Source organism: Macrosteles quadrilineatus, unplaced genomic scaffold (genome assembly GCF_028750875.1).
Source record: "Macrosteles quadrilineatus isolate MER2022 unplaced genomic scaffold, UCM_ALF_1.0 Scaffold_6__1_contigs__length_79288215, whole genome shotgun sequence".
NCBI classification, from domain to species: Eukaryota; Metazoa; Arthropoda; class Insecta; order Hemiptera; family Cicadellidae; genus Macrosteles; species Macrosteles quadrilineatus.
Window position 1 is genome coordinate 38,331,677 of NW_026542599.1, and position 22,071 is coordinate 38,353,747.

The following is a 22,071-nucleotide window of genomic DNA, read 5'->3' on the forward strand; positions in this document are numbered from 1 at the left end:
TATAAAATAAATCCATTATTTACACAAATAAACCCTACAAGTGTTACATTACGTGTAGAGTCTGACGGTGGAGTCAGCCCCAGAGGTGAACACCCAGGGTTGTGACGGGTGAAACATGACGTCCAACACACCAAAGTCATTGGTGCGAGCGTGGTTACTCAACCTCTTCAGTGGAACTATCAGTGCATTCTGGAGGAGATCACTGCAATGGAAAATACAGTATGAGGTTCATGGGGTTTGTTGTTTCTTATATCAGGATTTGACCTCAAGAAATCTTTGAATTTCGTACGTGAACAAAATAAACAGCAGATATGGTTCAGTTAGGTTTTAGCATTGACTTTTGGACACCAAAGTAGACATCTTATTGATACGATCAATAAGATTCAGCTGTTGAGGATGTTTTATAAAAAAAGAACATAATTTGTCGCTTGCAAGACAAACAAACCCATTAAACCCCATTATGTATGTGGTAAGTACATAGGCCAATCATATACTTACGCCCCTTTGTCTTGCAAGCGTTGAGTTGAATGAGCCAGTCACAGAATGTGCTAGTGTATAAAATAGTTTACCTCAAGTCTAGTTACTGACACAGTTACTGAAATTGTATAACGCCATTCTGGTGCAACATGTTGTACTCCTGAATAAAGATTATATGACTATGACTATGACAGTTGATGGGTCATAATGAGTCACAAAAGGTCCGGTTCACACGAGCAACTAAACTAGCAAGTAGGCTGTGACTAGATCGCAGGCGCGACTTTGCAGACCACAAAATCACATGAGGCGGTTCACATGAACATACGGCAGCTAAGATCAAGTTGTGTGTCTAAAATAGGTTAGAACTATCTATGATGAAGTTTTTTAACCCTGCATCTGGCAGCTACAAATCTCTGTACTGGTAGGCCATGTTTTACTGTACATACATAGGTTACTTTAGAGGTGTATAAATTGTGTTCTACCATAGAAAAGTTTATACTATTTGATATTTTATTTTTCAGGTCATTACAAGAAACATATTTAAACCATTGACAGATCCCCAAAAAAATGTTCGTAGAACTGATTACTTATAAGAAAAAAAGGAAAAAATGGGCCTGTAACATTTTTTTTAAAGTAGGTATAGGCTTGGGAAAAATACAAAAGATTTTTTTATTAGAAATCCAAGATATACAAAACTTTTAGAAAATGATTCTTTACATTAAAAAAGTAAAAAAGTCATATTTATTATTATTTATATGTCAAAAATAGAAGAAAGAATGTTATGTAAACCATTAAACTTTCAAAATAATGTTGCATCACGGTAACTTGTACACTATATCAAAATAAACGTTAGAATCTCCTTTGTAAAATAATATAACAATAAAGCAATATCTAATACAGTAATGTTTTTTGTTGAAACTTAACAGTTAAAGAAATTGATGCTCAAATGACTAGTGACTAGTTGTTTGCCAGTAGGTGAACTAGTTTTAGCGACTAGTCAATAGTCGTTTGCCAGATGCAGGGTTTATTAGTAACTCTTGCGTCCGGTTCTCAGTGATTTACTAAGGTATTCATAAATCTTGAAAGATATAATACTTTTGACTACTAGCCAGTTTCCCAATAAAAATTAACTTGACTTTAGCTAGTGACAGAGGTTTATCTGTTTTCCAGCTTAGTCCCATAAGTGTCGGTTATGAAAGGCTGAACTATGTATGTACTTCACTTTACAAATACTACACAATTTTTCATAAAAACTATTGAAGTTAGCACTACAATAGAACTTCAATCATCCAAATTCCAACTATCAAATTTTAAAAACCTAAAACTACAGTAGGATGAATCGTTATCAAGGAGGCCAGAAGCCATTATCATGGCAATATCCCAATCATCTCTCACGGTCACGGAAACATCATCATTGTCTCTCGCTGCCACAGAATCAAAATCTCTCTCTCGCTGTTATGGAAACATGATCATAGTCTTCTGTGATTGCAGAAAGAGCTTGAATGTCTCCTGCGGTCTTGTAGACATCATGATCACGTTCCGCAATTGCAGCAAAAGGCATCATCAATGTCTTTCACCATCTCAGCGAAATCTTAAACATTTGTCGCTGTCTGATAGACTTCATCATTGTTGTAGTGGTTTAAATACATGTATTTTACGTAATCCAAATGGTTGCGGTAGCAACTAATTTCGGTTCAACACTGGAACCATCATCAGGCTTCACAAGGACATTGTCGCTTCCTGAGAAGGTCGTCACAGTTTACACAAAAAATTACAAAATATCAAAACATTAAGAACACAACACGCATTACTAGATACGACACAACCGGCGGGAGTTTACGTCTAGACTGTCATCATTGTCGTTTCGCAATTGCAGCGAAAGTGTGAATTTTTTAATCGCAATATCTTTGCAAAAATGTAAGGATAAATTAAATAAGTTTACCCCGAATTTTGTAAAAAGAATCCAACTATCCTAATGTTTGATTATGCGAATATGGTACGGTTCTAATCGATTCGGATGATTGGAGTTCTCCTAGAACAATGCAAACTCAAACTCACTTGTAGACCATGCCATGTGAAATGATAAGGCTTGTATCGTCAGATCCAGATGCAAACAATGGATATGTCCTGTGATAAGCCACACTCCTCACTGCAGTACTGTGAAGCCTTAGAGTCTTGTATGGTTTGGTGGAGAGATCCAGGTCAAACCACAACACCTTGCAGTCATACGTGCCTACCAGCAGATTGTCACCTCCTAGTAACACAAAACTGTTATAAATGTGCACATAGATACATATAGGATACAGGGAATAAAGCACTACTCATTGTTTTTACCCACTCATGTTCATACAAATAAAAGGTGAAGAAGTACATGTTGTACTGCCGATGATCATTTTTGGTTAAGCAACCATGGTTTTAAAACCAATTAGTTACAAAAGGGTTTGTGGCGCGAGGAGAGGATCAGACAAATGAGCGGGACTTTTCATATCACAATCGGATAACAGCATGTGATTAGTTAGATTCACCATCTGCCAGCTTCACTTAGAGATGACAAGTTTTGCAACAATTCAACAAAATAATATTGCACATGAGTCATAATTCAATAGATGTTCTAACCACTCTTGGCATAGATAAAAAGTCTAAGAGTACTTGATTAAAAAAATACAGGGATCAATTCAGAATCAACAGAACTATTAATGGGTACGAAGATTTTTACCTTATTCTTATTAATGTAATTTGTCATCAGTGTTAACTACGCAAATGTCAGTCAATTATATTACTTATGACTTTCAATTATATTAATTATGACTTTCATTTAATCAATTATCAAGTATAAAATGTCACATAAAACTCACCTGGATGTATAGACATGCTTGAAATCCAACGGGAGTTTGAGTACAATTTCTTCACCATTTCTTGTTTGACAACATCGTACACTCTGACATTGTGCTGAGTCTGAAATTTTCATAAAGACATGATTTACTTACAAACATTAAAGACATAAACATCAGGCTGAAGATAAATATTGTTTAAAAAATAATATATAGTAAGTAAAGACAAAAACTCTCAAAATTGGCTCTTATTACAGATAAACTACTCTTAAAATAGAAATACTTGTACAATATGTTTAAACACTCTAATTCATTAATTTATTTGACAATTATTGGTTAACTATTCTCAGAATGGCTTAGGAACTTTTGTTATAGTTTGAAGACCAAAAGTCACAAACATAACTAAGAAATTAAGGATATACAACTAACTCACCTAAAGAAAGAGTCCCAGGAAGATAAAAGAACACAAAAAGTAACTGAAAAAGGGGCTGATATTTTGCCCCTTTCAGGAATTTCTTCAGGGGTAGAACGACCAGATTCTACCTCCGAAGAAGCTCTTGAAAGGGGCGAATGATCAGTCTGTGTTACTTTTTTGTGTACATTTAACTTCCTGGGACTCTTTCTTCAGGTGAGTTAGTTGTGTATTCTCCCTTTCCCCTTAATAAGTTCTTAAAGGCAAGTTGTTTTCTCTAAAAAAAAAAAATTATATTTTGTCCTAGCCTAATGTACCTTTCTTTCTGGAAATTATTTGAACATTTCTAACCTGCTCTCTTAAGAGGTCCTGAATTCTCAATGTATTATATTTATTTGTTAAGTACTCTTACCATTGGTTAAGTAACCACAACTTACTGCCACAAAGAAGTAAGGCCTGACAGGGTGGAAGAGTACACACTGGACCCTACCCTTGGGTCTACTGAAGGGCAACATTGATCTTCTCTTGGACAGTTGATGAATCAACACGGATCTGTTCTCACCCTCGGGCATCACTGTAGCGAAGTAGTCACCTCGTCCATGCCAGGTTACCTGGTAACGCCATGAGTAAAAGAACAAAAACTTTAGCAAATTATTTTTTTCAAACTAGATGAACTCATCATGTTTTTGTTTATCTACAGCGCAACGCCATTTAATTCTGTTCGAATATGTGAGTGAACAGTCCTACCTCTAGTCCTCCAAAACTGAAGGTTTCCCTTTTGATCCAAAATTCTCAGAGGTAGGTTTTGGTCCCGGATGCCATATGTCCAGGGGTAGAACCGTTCCCATATAAAATGTTAAAAAATACAAACGAAATAGAAACATCACTTACTAAGCCCAAACACAAAAAAACAATATTTTTTTGGGAAAAAGGTGAAAATTAGTGAGAATCAGATCATTTCACCAAGAATTAACTTTTCACCTTCCAAATTTGATAATTTGTTCATGTTTAACCCACTTATCTGCACGAGCTGTGATGTACCATTAACCGGAGTATACATCACAAGTTGTATCCATTTTGTTTCGTTTGTCTAAATTATCTTTCTCCTTAGTTTTGGATACTATAAAATTTAATAGAGGCCATATTCACAATTGGTTTTCCTTTTCAGTTTGGGTTGGATCACAAATTGATGAATTTGACAAGAATCAGTAGATTAACGTCAGCACACTCTGAGGGACTAACATGGGAATGGAATGCCTACACTTCTCCATAGTCAAAAGGTTGAACGGACCTGTTTGATCTCCCGGAAGTGATTGGCGATAACTCTGATACCTCGGTCCCATTCCTCCCCCTCTGCTTGCTGCCATTGGACTGCTACGGCTACTCTCTCAGGAACTATACAAAATACAAAAAATGTTAGTGGTCAAGGTCCTGCTGGCTTGAGAGACCTGTACCATATACATTGGACCTACAGCCGAACCTAAACTCCAAACCAACGGAGCTAAACTACGCCATTGGACTGCTTTACAGTGAATTTTGTCACTCCCTAGTAAAATCAGTGACATTTTGTAAATACAGGGTGTTGAAAATGTCTGGAACCAACATTATATCTGGTGAGTGGTTAAAGAAAAACAACTGATATTTTGTGTACAGATATACTATGGTTTTACCTATCTTTTGGTGCCTTATGAAATTTTTTACCACTTATAGGGAACGTCCTGTGGAGGATGCAGTAAAAAGTTTTAATGGAAGCCTATGGTAAATGATACATCATTTTAAAGGCCATTTTTTTCTGAGTAAGGAGCCGCAAGTTTCATCTCAAAAGGACCACCCTAGCAAAAATGACGACTGTTTGAAATTTAAAAACCCACTTATAGGGAACGTCCTGTGGAGGATGCAGTAAAAAGCTTTAATGGAAGCCTATGGTAAATGATACATCATTTTAAAGGCCATTTTTTTCTGAGTAAGGAGCCGCAAGTTTCATCTCAAAAGGACCACCCTAGCGAAAATGGCGACTGTTTGAAGTTTTTGAAAATAATTGAAAGCTTAATTGGTATTTCTGTTAAAAATACGTTTAGTAAAACAACACAAACAATTTAGTTACATGTTTTTTTTCAGTAATTTTTTAGTTCACCACGTGATAAACTACTGTACTTCATAACTGGCTTGTAATAGCTTTTAAAGGAAACAAATACGGACCATTTAAATAGCAATGTTTTTAAATTTCAAACAGTCGCCATTTTTGCTAGGGTGGACCTTTTGAGATGAAACTTGTGGCTCCTTACTCAGAAAAAAATGGCCTTTAAAATGATGTATCATTTACCATAGGCTTCCATTAAAACTTTTTACTGCATCCTCCACAGGACGTTCCCTATAAGTGGTAAAAAATTTCATAAGGCACCAAAAGATAGGTAAAACCATAGTATATCCGTACACAAAATATCAGTTGTTTTTCTTTAACCACTCACCAGATATAATGTTGGTTCCAGACATTTTCAACACCCTGTATAGTCACCCCAAGTAAAATCCATGACTAAGTGAATTTGCACTAAGTAAAATCAATGACCTTTGGTGAATTCCCTCATACTCCCCTGTAAGAAAAACGAATTTAGGCTTATTTCGACACACCACCGTAATTCATAAATTTGAAATGTTTAACCTTTACAGTGAATTTAGTAAATCACTAGAACAAATCAAAGGCTTCTCAGTATTTTTAACATCCGGTAGAGACACTTTGATTATTTCCTACCTTGCCCATCTTGTACTGGAGGTTCACTGAGGACGGAGTCTGTTTTCTCAATGACTAGAGAATCTCCGACGCCAGGGTTGATTAGAAGACATTTACGATCAGCTGCTACTGCTATGAGAGGCAGAGCAGGGTTGGGACACCAGGCTACACTACGCACTGTCCCTCCTACTGGAATAGTCTTTAGACACCTAGCTGTGGATATCTCCCACACTGTAACATATCAGGAGACATTTACAATCAGCTGCTACTGCTATGAGAGACAGAGCAGGGTTGGGACACCAGGCTACACTACGCACTGTCCCTCCTACAGGGATAGTCTTTAGACACCTAGCTGTGGATATCTCCCACACTGTAACATATCAGGAGACATTTACAATCAGCTGCTACTGCTATGAGAGACAGAGCAGGGTTGGGACACCAGGCTACACTACGCACTGTCCCTCCTACTGGGATAGTCTTTAGACACCTAGCTGTGGATATCTCCCACACTGTAACATATCAGGAGACATTTACAATCAGCTGCTACTGCTATGAGAGACAGAGCAGGGTTGGGACACCAGGCTACACTTCGCACTGTCCCTCCTACTGGGATAGTCTTTACACACCTGGCTGTGGATATTTCCCACACTGTAACATATCAGGAGACATTTACAATCAGCTGCTACTGCTATGAGAGACAGAGCAGGGTTGGGACACCAGGCTACACTATGCACTGTCCCTCCTACTGGAATAGTCTTTAGACACCTAGCTGTGGATATCTCCCACACTGTAACATATCAGGAGACATTTACAATCAGCTGCTACTGCTATGAGAGACAGAGCAGGGTTGGGACACCAGGCTACACTATGCACTGTCCCTCCTACTGGGATAGTCTTTAGACACCTGGCTGTGGATATCTCCCACACTGTAACATATCAGGAGACATTTACAATCAGCTGCTACTGCTATGAGAGACAGAGCAGGGTTGGGACACCAGGCTACACTATGCACTGTCCCTCCTACTGGAATAGTCTTTAGACACCTAGCTGTGGATATCTCCCACACTGTAACATATCAGGAGACATTTACAATCAGCTGCTACTGCTATGAGAGACAGAGCAGGGTTGGGACACCAGGCTACACTACGCACTGTCCCTCCTACTGGGATAGTCTTTAGACACCTGGCTGTGGATATCTCCGACACTGTAACATATCAGGAGACATTTACAATCAGCTGCTACTGCTATGAGAGACAGAGCAGGGTTGGGACACCAGGCTACACTACGCACTGTCCCTCCTACTGGGATAGTCTTTAGACACCTGGCTGTGGATATCTCCCACACTGTAACATATCAGGAGACATTTACAATCAGCTGCTACTGCTATGAGAGACAGAGCAGGGTTGGGACACCAGGCTACACTATGCACTGTCCCTCCTACTGGAATAGTCTTTAGACACCTAGCTGTGGATATCTCCCACACTGTAACATATCAGGAGACATTTACAATCAGCTGCTACTGCTATGAGAGACAGAGCAGGGTTGGGACACCAGGCTACACTTCGCACTGTCCCTCCTACTGGGATAGTCTTTACACACCTGGCTGTGGATATCTCCCACACTGTAACATATCAGGAGACATTTACAATCAGCTGCTACTGCTATGAGAGACAGAGCAGGGTTGGGACACCATGCTACACTATGCACTGTCCCTCCTACTGGGATAGTCTTTAGACACCTGGCTGTGGATATCTCCCACACTGTAACATATCAGGAGACATTTACAATCAGCTGCTACTGCTATGAGGGACAGAGCAGGGTTGGGACACCAGGCTACACTACGTACTGTCCCTCCTACTGGGATAGTCTTTAGACACCTGGCTGTGGATATCTCCGACACTGTAACATATCAGGAGACATTTACAATCAGCTGCTACTGCTACGAGAGACAGAGCAGGGTTGGGACACCAGGCTACACTACGCACTGTCCCTCCTACTGGGAAAGTCTTTAGACACCTGGCTGTGGATATCTCCCACACTGTAACATATCAGGAGACATTTACAATCAGCTGCTACTGCTACGAGAGACAGAGCAGGGTTGGGACACCAGGCTACACTATGCACTGTCCCTCCTACTGGAATAGTCTTTAGACACCTAGCTGTGGATATCTCCCACACTGTAACATATCAGGAGACATTTACAATCAGCTGCTACTGCTATGAGAGACAGAGCAGGGTTGGGACACCAGGCTACACTACGCACTGTCCCTCCTACTGGGATAGTCTTTAGACACCTGGCTGTTGATATCTCCCACACTGTAACATATCAGGAGACATTTACAATCAGCTGCTACTGCTATGAGAGACAGCGCAGGGTTGGGACACCAGGCTACACTACGCACTCTCCCTCCTACTGGGATAGTCTTTAGACACCTGGCTGTGGATATCTCCCACACTGTAACATATCAGGAGACATTTACAATCAGCTGCTACTGCTATGTGAGACAGAGCAGGGTTGGGACACCAGGCTACACTACGCACTGTCCCTCCTACTGGGATAGTCTTTAGACACCTAGCTGTGGATATCTCCCACACTGTAACATATCAGGAGACATTTACAATCAGCTGCTACTGCTATGAGAGGCAGAGCAGGGTTGGGACACCAGGCTACACTACGCACTGTCCCTCCTACTGGGATAGTCTTTAGACACCTGGCTGTTGATATCTCCCACACTGTAACATATCAGGACTTAAATATCTTGTCTCTACTAAAATATGTCTTCTGCAGCCTCATTTTGAGGTTGACTCAACACTTAAATGTAGGACGTTGTAACTCATAAAACAATAAATTACAAAAGTAGGAAGAAAATTTCTAATCCCATAGTGCACCAGATATTTTAATTACAATAACTTTGGTATCTGAACAAATATTTTTGGATGGTAAATAACCCATGAACAGCTGTTCAAAATAATCCAAGATGGCCGCTAGCCTCCTAGGACTCTTAAAAACCAAATATAATTAGCAAATGCCTAATAATTTGTTCCTTGTCCCACAAAAATCTTACCTTTGACAGTAAGATCGTCAGATCCTGACAGTAGATATTGTCCTTTAGGGTCAACAGACATGCATCTGACCATATCCGTGTGGCCTTGGTAGATCAAAGACATGACGTTGGGGAAGGGCTGAAGATCCTTGGGGTTGGGCAGTTGTGGCACCAAGTCTTCCGGTTCTATTGTCAGCTGAAAATACAAGAAAGTTAGTTAGTTGTCTATTGTCATATACTCACTATAGAGAATGAGTGGACAATGGGAGATTGTAATAACACAGCCTATGAGGGAATGCAAGGTTTTTAAAGCGCTACATTCAAAAATATTACTTGGGCTCTAGCCCGGGTTTGTTTTTTACGTTACTAGGCCTAGAGGTTATGGAATTATCACTTAGATCCATTGTTGATAGGTGGGTTTTGAACCCCGAACCTCGGGGATCGAAGTTTTGCTTACTACAACTAGACCCGCTCGGATTACCTTTTGATAGAATATTTAGGCTCTATTTGTGAAATATACTATTCAATGATTGCTTTTCAATCTGTCTTGATATTCTTTCCCACCTCACCTTCATCTTGATAGCTCGTGGACACAAATACAAGTCTATACATCGCATGAATCGTTCCCTGATGTATCTGTTGTAAGCAGGCACTTCTCGCAACGAGTTGTACTTCTGAGGAATAAAGTGCAGCTTCTTTTTTCCCAGTGACTTCTTTTCTCTGTTGAAGTATTTTAGCTGGAACAAATGACAAATCATTGAATTTTACTTGTTAATGAAATACATTTTTTGGGAAACTAGTCTTGAACTGAAAACCCCTAATAATGAATTTGGGTATATTTTTGTTCCCAAATTTGCTTGTAACTATGTTGGATGATAAAAGTAAATGTTAATTTTTAATATTTTGTTTTTGAGACCCTGATAACAATCTGCTAATTAAGAATGTCCATAAGCTAAAATCAGAGACTTTCATTGACTTCCAAGATCCCCAGTAAAATCAGGGGCTTTTCAGCAACTAGTGACCATCTTGTAAAATCGGCCAACTTTACTGACTTCTGTAATCCATCTAGTAAAACAAATGATTTTTTAGCAGCTTCGGCGAACTCGGTGCCTTTCCAGTAACAACCTAGTAAAACCGACTTCTGTGACCCCCTAGTGAAATAAGTGACTTTTCGATAATTTCCTTGACCCCTTAGTGAAATCAGTGACTTTTCAATTACTTCTGTGGCCACTTACTGAAATCAGTAGCTTTTCAATGACTTCTGTGACCCCCTAGCAAAATCAGTGACTTCAGTGACCTGATAATAAAATCAGTGACTCAGTCACTGACTCAGACACCAGTACCAGTCAGTTTTTATGACTTCAGTGACCAGTAGATTGCCTACCTCTTTCTCATTGAACAGATACTCCTCAGGTGGGTTATAAGACTCAGCGTGTCCGGGGAGTTGTCTCTTAGGTGCCGGGATGTGGCTGTGTATCCTCCTCATCTCCTCAGCCACCTCGTCACTCTGCCACAACATGTAGAACTTGGGACCGGCCAACTCCTTCTCTCGTTTCTCTCTCTTCAGCATCTGCGGAAATTACATGATTCAATGTTTTAAAACTTGTTTTTAATACATCTTTAACACTATTGGCATTCCTAATGGATTTTTTAAAACGATTAAACCTATGATCTTGAACATTCCAACTTCGAAACCTTTGGTTAGAGCACCATCCTAGAAAAAACAGAAGATTTTAATGGTTTGAAATTGTACCAAGCTATCCTTAGTTGGGCTTTCAATCAGTGCCATATTTCCCTAAGACAGCTAAAGGGGGCTGCAGCGTTTAGTACAAAACATTTTTTTTTTAACAATAATATTATTTGTATAATTATTCGTAATCGAAAAGTCCAATAAAAGACATGTGGTTAATATGTGTTGATTTTTTTATTAGAGCACTTAAGACTGGGTTACCAATACAATTTAGGATAGGGAAAGAATTCTGCAAGTTTTTTGGTAAGTTCTGAGATAAACCATTATTAAAGGTTTTGATACCCAAAGTATCATAAAGCACACTTTTAAAAATACTTTTGTAATGATGAGTTCTAAATAGCAAGTTATCTCTGATGCTTTGTCTGCAAAAATTATAATTACTGTCAACATGGTCATTTTAACCATCCAGAATTTTAATACACACTAGGGCCTACATGCGATAGGGGTTACATGCGATAGGGGGGTTACATGCCATTATCTCGTAGGGTCTAATATTTTGTTTTTATGGCTAAACCATAGGCGTAACCCAAAGGCTTAGGTTGAGTTGAACTATAACTTGACGGTCAAGTTGGATTGGTTTAAAGAAAGATTCCAGAAAGGGTAGTATCCAAGATATTTCAATTTATAAATTAGGAGCCTATAGATAGACGTTGAAATTTGTAATATAATTGGTACAAGAAAGATAAGTGTGCCAAAAAGGGCGAAACTTGAAGAAAAATCACTCACATTACTGAATGATGAATTCACAGTTCTGATAATTATTCACAATGTAACATTATTCAGATGAGGGAATGAGTGCAGTATGAGAAACCAACGGTATTAAAGGACTAGCCTATTAAGTTTATTAACTGACTACCAAGAGTTAACTATATTTTGAAACAACTTAACAATTACCTTTGATGACTTCATCCATCCCATTTTAAGAGCATGGACATACTTTGATACTTTTTCTTTCTCACTCCGGCTGGGTAAAAACGACCGTTTGTGATCAGGAAACTTCCTCACTGGCATCTTCATAACATCAGAAGTGAACCATTCAACCCATTCCTGTAATAAAAATATCAATATAGATTACATGTACCTATTCAGTCTAATTCAACATCCTTTACAATAGGTACTCCTTATTTTCTTTTTGCATCTGCTCTGCTTGTCCCCATATCTAGACCAACTGGTCTGTGTAGTGACAAAAAAAAATTGTTATATACCGAACCATGAGAGTACATACTATAGTTCGGCCGCTTAGAAAGCGACCTCCTCCAACATTGGTTTAGCATTAGCGCGCAGGTCGTTTTATAAGCGGCCGACCTATACCGAGCTATTGTGTTCAGTAGGCCAATTAGTGCAATGTTGGAAGGAACTGCAATGTTGCTCATTTATAGACAAACAGTGGCGGTATTATGATAAGCTAATGATAGCACAACAAAATTAGAAGAAAAATTTACTTTAACTTTTAAATATTATTTTTCATTTGTGAGTTTGAAATGTAGGCTATCACTCGGACAAAAAATTTAAGTAAATTTCAAAAGCAAATCTAACTAATAAGTTTTCAGGTACAGGTACGCCTATGTGTCACGTTTGGATGTAGGCTACATTAGTAAAATACTAATTGTACTTCCTTTTTACTCAAAACTAGTAAAATTTCATTTTTGAGGTGTCTTAAGTGTGTAACTTAAGTCTAAGTTACTCTTTAAACTCACAGAAGCGCTAGCCAAGACAATTAGTTGTATGGCCATGGAATAGGTTTTTTTTTTGTCTGTGTGTGTGTTTTGGAGGCATTCTGATGACCTCCTAGGAACGACAACTTAACACCTTGACAACGGTACCGTAAGTGTGTCAAAACAGGTTGGCATTCTGACGACAAAGGATTACTTTGGTAACCGGATATTTAACCTCTATGGGATATTTTAATTTAAAATATGCTTTTCTAAAAAAAATATTTAATTGTTGCACTAAACAAACCCCTGCTGAGACAGTAACTTTTTTAATATACCTACTTGGGTTTGAATCTGAATACAAACATGAAAATTTAATTCATAATAAGTTTGAATGGGGTTAAAATAGTCTTGGCAAAAATATACTGTAACACTTACAGGATACTCTTCAAATTCAGGATCAGGCACTTTGTGAGACAACATTCTCTGGATTAACTCAATGTCCTTGTCACTGAGAACAACGTCCTGGCCTGTCTGCGCATCAACAACTGTCCTCCTGCAAATTGACAAATTTATCAGAGGATGTCCAAACACAAGCACACACTAACTTGTGAATACAATCAACCACAAAACACAATGGGTTAACAACAATTGCTGAACATTTAATTGTGAGCGATACTTGTTAGACGTATGAAAACTAAATTATGTTTGGTGTAAATACACACACAGTAAATAAATGCAATAGCAAATGTGTGATTTAAGTTGCAATTTCCAAAGAATTTACCCTTTCTGTTAACCTAGAACCGGTTGGCCTAGAAGTCAACCGTTTGTTTTTAAGGTACCTCTCCTACGGTACCGAGGTTTTACAGACATATCAACTTTTCATGAGTAGCACATCTAGACCAAGATAGTATTCAAACTTCAATGCTATCCCCTGATCAGGAAGTGAAGACCTCTCAGCCATTGATGAGACTTAGCTGTCTACTAGGCTACTCTAACAACACTGAACGAAAACCCCAAGCTTAGTAGTTCCAAATTTGACTATCAAGTTGTAAGTAGGCCTACTCAAATATATACAGTAGTTGTAGGTTAAAGTTTGGTGAGTACATTAAAGTAATTCACGGTTTGAGTTGCCTCATTCAACACCTAGAAGCATCGGTCCACCCAAATGTTGGTCACTATGGTTATGTTGTGTCCAACCAAAATATACCATCCTTTGGAGCTCAAAGGGTTAATTATATTTCCTTCAGTGAATATACTTCTTAATAAACTATTCACACAAAACAAAATACTCTTCATCTATACCTCCAACATGTTACAAATATTGCTCCAAGAGTATTCTCTTGATAACTTGACAACTTGATAACCGAGATATGACTTAAAATAAAACTGTCAAGTCTAAGCGAAGCTACACTGATCATAAGTTAAACACAACTTACCAAAAGTTAGGATCCTCTGCTTGTTTTAAAAAGTAATCGAGTTGGTCTCCTTTTTCGGGTTTTAAAATCTTCTTTCCGTCCCAATCATAGCCGAGATGCCGATACTCGTCATACCATTCTCTGGGTACGTTTCCAATGGTATTTCGGATGTCCTGCATAAACAAGATTATTTTAAACTGCTCAAATGATTACACAGTTCTAAAACAATAATTTTAATTTAACATTTAACTATTACCTGGTTAAAGCAGTAGCATGCTTTAGAATGAATATTGATAATCAATAGTTTAACGATAATCTGACAAGGGACCAAGGGAGTTTAATACTAATCAAAATGTCAGATTGACAAGAAATACGTTTTTTTTTTTAAGCATGATCAGGATAAAGTTTGACCATTATTGTTTAATGCAGAAGGCCCATAAATAACTATTATGAATTTAGGAAAGTATAAAAACACTATGAAGCTAACATAGTTCATTCAACTGTGTTCTATTTTTATGTTAGATTGTCTTTAGCTGGTCCGTATCAGGGGAAGTCTACCGTCCTAGTAACTAAAATCAATGGCGATCTAAATTATATGAATGAGTCATTCCACGTCAAATCACCCAGGCCATGAAACCAACCATCTCAGAATTTGATGAAACTTTGTGAAAATGATCATTCCTATGACCTAAGTAAAAATACAAAAAATTGCGAAGATACTGCTGATACTTTTTTATATTAATTTTTTTGCAATACACCATTTTGTCCATTTTAGGCCTCGGAATCAACAACTTCAGATGAAAATGAAAACGCTGAACTAGTGTTCATGCATCCGTGGACATGGTCCTAGTAAATAATTTTACTAGCCACAAAGAGAAGATTCCTGTTTTATCCCTTTTGATAAGATTTTATGTTCAGTTGGTGACCCACAAACAAGTTCTACAGGTAGAACTTTAACATTTCAACCAAAGATTTAGAGCTGGCTGAATCTAACCTGAACAAATGGCGTACTAGTCAGGAATGACTTAGAAATTCTGCCAAATCAAAAAAAAAACTTTGTATACGTGTAATCTCTCATCATAAAATTTACTGAAATTGTAGGCCTAAATTAGCCAATAATAAAGTAACATTCAACTATTTTGTTACAACCATTTCAAGTTATAGGCCTCACCGCTCAAAAACTTTAAGTTTTAAATTTGTTTAAGGAAATATCAAGTAGGGTAATCTTCAAAAATGTAATTTAATATTGTCAAAGAACTACAGGACTTAGGTAAATTAAGCTTTCATAACTGCAAACTCTTGTTTCAAGTATTTTTTTTATAAGATACAAGATAGGTATATTTTACTAAATTTTTAGCATTAATTAATATTAAAATAAAAACTTTTTCCCTATATCTGAACAAAGAAACCCACTACCGGTAATATCTATATATATTTTAAAACAAGTCATAGCTTAAGGAAAATTATGCAAAAAAATATTGTTCTAGCTGGTTGGAGAAAAAAGATATAGGCTAGCGGTTTTTCACAATCCATGTTGGTTAAATTTGAAAAAATTAAATTGAAATATATAATCCCCAAAGCAGAACAACGAGCGACGCTGCGACATTGTCGCGGACACGAAACGCCGAGAAACGCGGGCCTGCGGACACATTTACGGAGTCATAACGACGATCGCGCCATGGCCGCGATTATTGGACCGACGATCGCACCGTGACCGCGAGTCATAACGACGATCACGCCGTGACCGCGAGTCATACCGACGATCGTGCCGTGACCGCGGAGTCCTACCGACGATCACGCTGTGACCACGAGTCATACCAACGATCACGCCGTGACCGCGAGTCATACCGACGATCGCGCCGTGACCGCGGAGTCCTACCGACGATCGCGCCGTGACCGCAGAGTCCTACCGACGATCGCGCCGTGACCGCGGAGTCATACTGACGATCATGCCGTGATGGCGGAGTCATGCTGACGATCGAGCCGTGACCGCGAGTCATACCGACGATCGCGCCGTGACCGCGAGTCATGACGACGATCGCACCGTGACCGTGGAGTCATACCGACGATAACCCCGTGACCGGGGAGTCATACCGACGATCGCGCCGTGACCGTGGAGTCATACCGACGATAACCCCGTGACCGCGGAGTCATACCGACGATCGCGCCGTGACCGCAGAGTCCTACCGACGATCGCGCCGTGACCGCAGAGTCCTACCGACGATCGCGCCGTGATGGCGGAGTCATGCTGACGATCGAGCCGTGACCGCGAGTCATACCGACGATCACGCCGTGACCGCGAGTCATGACGACGATCGCACCGTGACCGTGGAGTCATACCGACGATAACCCCGTGACCGCGGAGTCATACCGACGATCGCGCCGTGACCGCGGAGTCATACCGACGATCGCGCCGTGACCGCGAGTCATGACGACGATCGCGCCGTGACCGCGAGTCATGACGACGATCGCGCCGTGACCGCGAGTCATGACGACGATCGCGCCGTGACCGTGAGTTCTACAGACGATCACCCCGTGACCCGCGAGTCACAAGTTTCTATAGGTACCTGTAAATTGTTACCCATTTTTTGGTTTTTATAGATCAGTACCAAAAATGGTAAAAATTGATTTTGTATGTCTTTTTTGGTAACTGCAATACAGTACTTTTTTTATGCACAGAAAAAAATCCTGTCCCATCCCGTCCCGAAAATCGGGAAGGAAATAAAAATCCCGTCCGGTCCCGTCCCGAACTAAAATTTCAATCCTGTCTATCCCTAGTGTGTTTATATAAAGAAACTATAGTACATTTAAAGTTTTACTTCTGAAGACCTTGTTAACACTTGTTAAGGTATGTGTATATATATACGTATTTAAAAAAAAAAGTTAATTTAAATAACCTGATTATGCCTACCCCTTAATAGTTTTTTTAGTTTTTTGTTTTAAAAGTAGGCTATACAAGTTATTGAAATTTACTTATTTTATTTAACTATATTACTAGTAGCCCTAAAGAGTGAATATATATATATATATATACCGGTATATAAGTCATTATTTAGCTTTTTAGTTTTAGCGCTTGCGGACACATTTTGAGGTTTTCACAGGCCGTTGCAGACACGTAGGAACCATTCTGCTTTGGGGTAATAATTCTTATAAATTTGTTATATAGGCCTACTCTAGAGTGAGCTATATATAGGGCTAGTTTTTTTTATGTTCCAAGACATAGGACACAAAAATTGCCTTAAAAATTTGAAAGTGTTAGGACTTATTAGGACCTATCTTAAATGAAAGGACAAAATGGCGTATCGCAAAAAAAATAATAGGCCTATAAAAAAAGTATCCAGCCATATCTTCAACATTTTTTTGTATTTTTAATCAGGAATAAACATTTTAACAAAGTTTCATTAAATTCTGAGATGGTGGGTTTCATAACAACGTAAATTTTTTGGGTAATTTGACGTGGAATGACTCGAATGTCAATTTTTGTTATCCTCTTTTATCTTAACCATAAAATAGAATCCAACAATTAACTTACCTACAAATTAAAGAAAACATCAAGTGACTTACTTCTTCATCAGAGGTATCACCTTCCTCGTATTCATTCTCTGTTTTGGTTTTTTCATCTATAGTTGTATTATTTGCTTCCTTTACCACGTTCTCAATGTGAATTTTTTCAATGGAATCAGTTTTTTCTTTACTGTTGTTCATCTTAAGTGACTTTGCGTGATCTTTAATAATTGTGGGAACTTTCTTTTTGTTCTTTGAATCTTTCTCACTCTTGTTGTTTTCATCATTATCAGATTCCCATTCAAGCTCATCACTTACGGCCGTTCCGGAATCGCTTTCTGCATCACTGTTTTCATCTTCAGAAACTGATTCCTCCTCTTCTTCGACTGATGATTCTTCATCTTCTTCGTTTTCTTGTTCACTATCATCTTCAAACTCTAACCCTTCATCATCTGAGCTGTCGTCTTCATTGGAGTATTCAGCAATTTCTCCCAATTGATTGTCCTAAACAGCAGATCAAGCATTAGAAATGAATTACTAATCTACACCAAATTACAAAACACTAGGCCTACATTGATTATTTAAGCAGACATCTTTGATTTAGCATCCTCTTTTATTCATTCATTTAGCATAAAATACATAGGAAAAAAGTATAGCCTACATAAAATACGGAAATGAAGCAATCAACGAGCAACAATGGCACGGCCATAGGTTGCAAATAAATATGGTAGCTCCTTAACCCTGAAGAGCGCGCGCCTACCGTCAAAACACGAGAACGCACGTGGGGTAATTTTTTACCCCATTGTGTTTTTTTAGGATTTTAATTATAAAACAACATAATAGGCTACTTGATTAAAATATACTTAAACTTTGAATTTAAATACCAAAACACAAATAAATGATATTTTAAACCTTCAATTATCTTTAAAAAGTCTGGTTTTCACACGTAAAAACAGTCCTTATAATATATTAAATAGGTTACATAACTTATAATTCTGACAAACAGCTCGTTTTAATTGAAGGTCGTTTACATGTTTCGGCTTGTATCGGCCATTGTCAAAACGTCGCAGTTGGATGGTGAAATCATTGTCTTATTGAGTCTGCATCCTGACCTTGACAACGGTGTGCGTGCGTCCTGCCCGTGTATTTTATGTAATAAGCCTATTTAAAGTATTATTCGTTTCAAATGATTTTGTCCCGTCCGTGTGTATGTGTTTGTGTATATACTTTTAGTAGAAAACAATGACAAGGATTTCACCATCCAACTGCGACGTTTTAACAATGGCCGATACAAGCCGAAACATGTAAACGACCTTCAATTAAAACGAGCTGTTTGTCGGATTCATAAGGTACGGTATGTAACCTATTTATTATATTGAATACAACAGCTCAGGAGCTAGAATGGAAATGAATTTTAATTTTAATTAGTCCTTATAAGTTTCCACAAGATGGTCCTTACAAATACTTTTTCAACAATAGTTGCAGATTTTTGTCCTCTTTTGATCTTAACTTCATGGACAGAAGTCACAACTCAAACTTTTTCTTGCTAGTTGTCGTATATTTTCTCTCTGTTTATAACCTATTGCAAGTTTTATTCTGGCCTTCAAGTTGCAAGATAGCGTTACTATTTTACTTCTGGATTGATTGAAGATAAGGCAACAGCAATTCATGCCCTAGTGTCATATGCACAAATAACACACTCATGGACATCTTCCAACTAATACATAATTAGTAATTCGCCCAATTCACAAACTATGAATGTATAGCGTGAGCGCGCGCGTGGGGGACCGCCATGGACACACTACTGCTAATTGGCACCTCCAAGGTCAGACAGTGGACAAGTTGACTTGAAGGTATTGAGGGGGAGTAAGCAATAGAAAAGCTCGTAACGTGTCGGCTGCGAATTGAAAATAGACCTGGAGAAAAACTACCCCGCGCGCGCTCTCAAGGGTTAAAAGCAACAATAATAAATTGACATTTAAGTTAAACTAGCTTATGCAAAAGATTCACGATCACAATAACTTACAACAATTAACATCGAAATCAATCCCAAGTTTGAAACAAGCCAGAAGTATATTGGTAGGCCTATTATTCCCCAGGAATAGTAACACAAAAACACATTCGATATTAAAGCTTGAATAGAGGCGTCTATTTGGTATGTTATTTCTAAATGCAAACAGGGCTCCACCACCAGAATGTTTATTACATTGGTTGTTTAAGATCTATCGCATCGATGAATAGAGAAATTGGTGGGTATTACCAACGACTCCAGAGTCTAAAATGTCCGAAGAAAGGTTCGATTCACAGAGCAGAATAATGTCATTGACAGTAGAATTGTTTTTCAGCTCGATTAATTTAGATCGCAAGCCATGTTGTTGTTTTTTACATTTTAATATCAGGCTACCTAAGATATTTGTTTTTGGTAGTATAATAATGTTTTTATTGATTAAATATCAATAACTCAATTGGGTGTTTACATAGTGAATAAAACATGGATATTCATCAATAAGTTATGGTCTAAGACGTTATTCATCTGATAACTTCCTATAGGCCTATTGCAAGTTCTCTGCAGAACTGTTCACGATAACATTTCAAATTTTATTTATATAATCTTAGATGGTAACGGTCCCCGTTAAGAAATTTGATTCCATCTATGCCTATGTTCAATTTTCAATACTAAGTTAGGTGGGTCTATTTGTAAACGAAGTAACTTAGTAGAAAGAATCAAACTTTTGTTCGAGTTTAAGAAATCCAAGTTCACAATGATCCCTGAGATTTTGACCTATCAATGCATGTAAATATTAAATTACAAATAAAAACCAAATATGTCTTATAGGCCTAGCTTTAGTTAAGTTTTAACCAAAATCTTCCTACCTCCTCTGTATATTTTGCATTTTCAGTGGAATTAGATGGTCCTTGTATATTCTTACTTCCTCCACTTTTAACGTTTTCGCTATTGGCTAGTTTACGTTTCATTTTAACAACTAAATAACTATAATTAAAAATTAAACAAAGTTATTAGACCAAAGATAGTTGTCAAAAGTTTGAGGTTAACGAGGTTATGTACTTATGTTGGTTTGGTTGAGAACGAGAACAAGACGTGCCGACGTGCGACGTGCCCTCGTGTTGAGTTTTTTTTATTTTGCACCAATACCAATAGGAGTAGTTTTACTTCTTCTCTTTTTACATCAATGAAGCAATAATATGCGTATTTATTTTATTCAATGATTTTAGTACCGGAGAATAAAAAACTGCATATGTAAAACAATGTTAATTAGTAAAGTTGTGCCAGTGCCAGTACGCACATAGGGGCGTCCCCATCTTAACTAATTGATAATTGATAATTGATAATACCATAGACTAACCAACACAAGTAGACTTCACCTCATCTCATTGCCAGGATTCATGGGATTTCTTGCTCTGTTCTAAAGGCAGTGTTTGACACAATAGTAGCACCTCTTACCAATCTAATAAATGCCTGCGTTTCAAAGGGAATTTTTCCTGGTGATCTTAAGACTGCTAGGACCATACCGATCTACAAGAAAGGGGACCCAAATATATTGGCCAATTTCCAACCCATCTCATACCCAGCGGCCAGCACGGTTTTAGAAGCGGACGGTCCACCACTAGAGCCCTTCTAAAACCTTGTTGAGACGATAACCGATGCTTTCGAAAACAGTGAGTCTGTATACTTCTTGGACCTATGTGATACTTGGCTTAAAATACCTACTTTGTATGGTCGCCATTTCATCGAAAAGTATTAAGTAGGTATTAAAAGTAAAGTATATCTCAGCAAGGCGTTTGGTGGTCTCGCATGACACTTAGCAAGTATGGAATTAGTGGGGCGGTTCTAAACACACTGGCAGGGTACCTTGAAAACCGGAAGCAAATCGTATCACTGAGTGGGGCCTCTTTTAGACTTGGCGTACATCTACGGAGTTCCACATGGATCGGTCCTTGGCCCATTACTTTTTACAGTGATGATCAATGACATCACTAAACGGTCACACACTGCTATTTGCAGACGATACAACCTCACTCTCTCGAGGGCGAGACCTGTCAGAGCTGAAAACAGAAGCCGAACATCTGCTGGCGCGGCCAAGGATTGGTTTATCACAAACAAGCTGAAGATAAACGAAGACAAGACTCAGTCTTTGGTATGCACCCTCAAAACTAGAGAGGAGGTGGATTAACCTGTTAAGCTGCTTGGCTTTTGGATTGACACTAAGTGCAGCTGGACTTATATACCACATCG

The 22,071-nt window shown here is 38.4% G+C and overlaps 1 protein-coding gene across 1 annotated transcript; it reads right to left on the minus strand.

Annotated features, from left to right (window-relative positions):
• On the minus strand, window positions 1–20,899 carry LOC128997680 (ribosome biogenesis protein BOP1 homolog). Its single transcript, XM_054423326.1, has 14 exons — window positions 20,691–20,899; window positions 17,877–18,320; window positions 14,334–14,485; window positions 13,333–13,450; window positions 12,137–12,289; window positions 10,877–11,062; window positions 10,062–10,229; window positions 9,514–9,688; window positions 6,470–6,679; window positions 5,012–5,115; window positions 4,158–4,331; window positions 3,333–3,432; window positions 2,536–2,731; window positions 1–202 (listed from the first exon to the last, which is right to left on the minus strand). Exons 1-14 carry the CDS (start codon window positions 20,790–20,792, stop codon window positions 49–51), a joined length of 2,436 nt encoding a protein of 811 aa, XP_054279301.1. The 5' UTR covers window positions 20,793–20,899; the 3' UTR covers window positions 1–48.
• Window positions 20,900–22,071: the final 1,172 nt, after the last annotated feature.

What these genes read in the sequence shown, in the direction of transcription:
- LOC128997680 (XM_054423326.1), bottom strand. Translation starts at nt 20,792, where the DNA reads ATGAAACGTAAACTAGCCAATAGCGAAAACGTTAAAAGTGGAGGAAGT. An exon ending in ATGCAAAATATACAGAGGAG is followed by an intron (nt 18,321 to 20,690) that starts GTAGGAAGATTT and finishes TCTGCTGTTTAG; the next exon opens with GACAATCAATTGGGAGAAAT. An exon ending in ACTTCCGGGAGATCAAACAG is followed by an intron (nt 4,332 to 5,011) that starts GTCCGTTCAACC and finishes TGGCGTTACCAG; the next exon opens with GTAACCTGGCATGGACGAGG.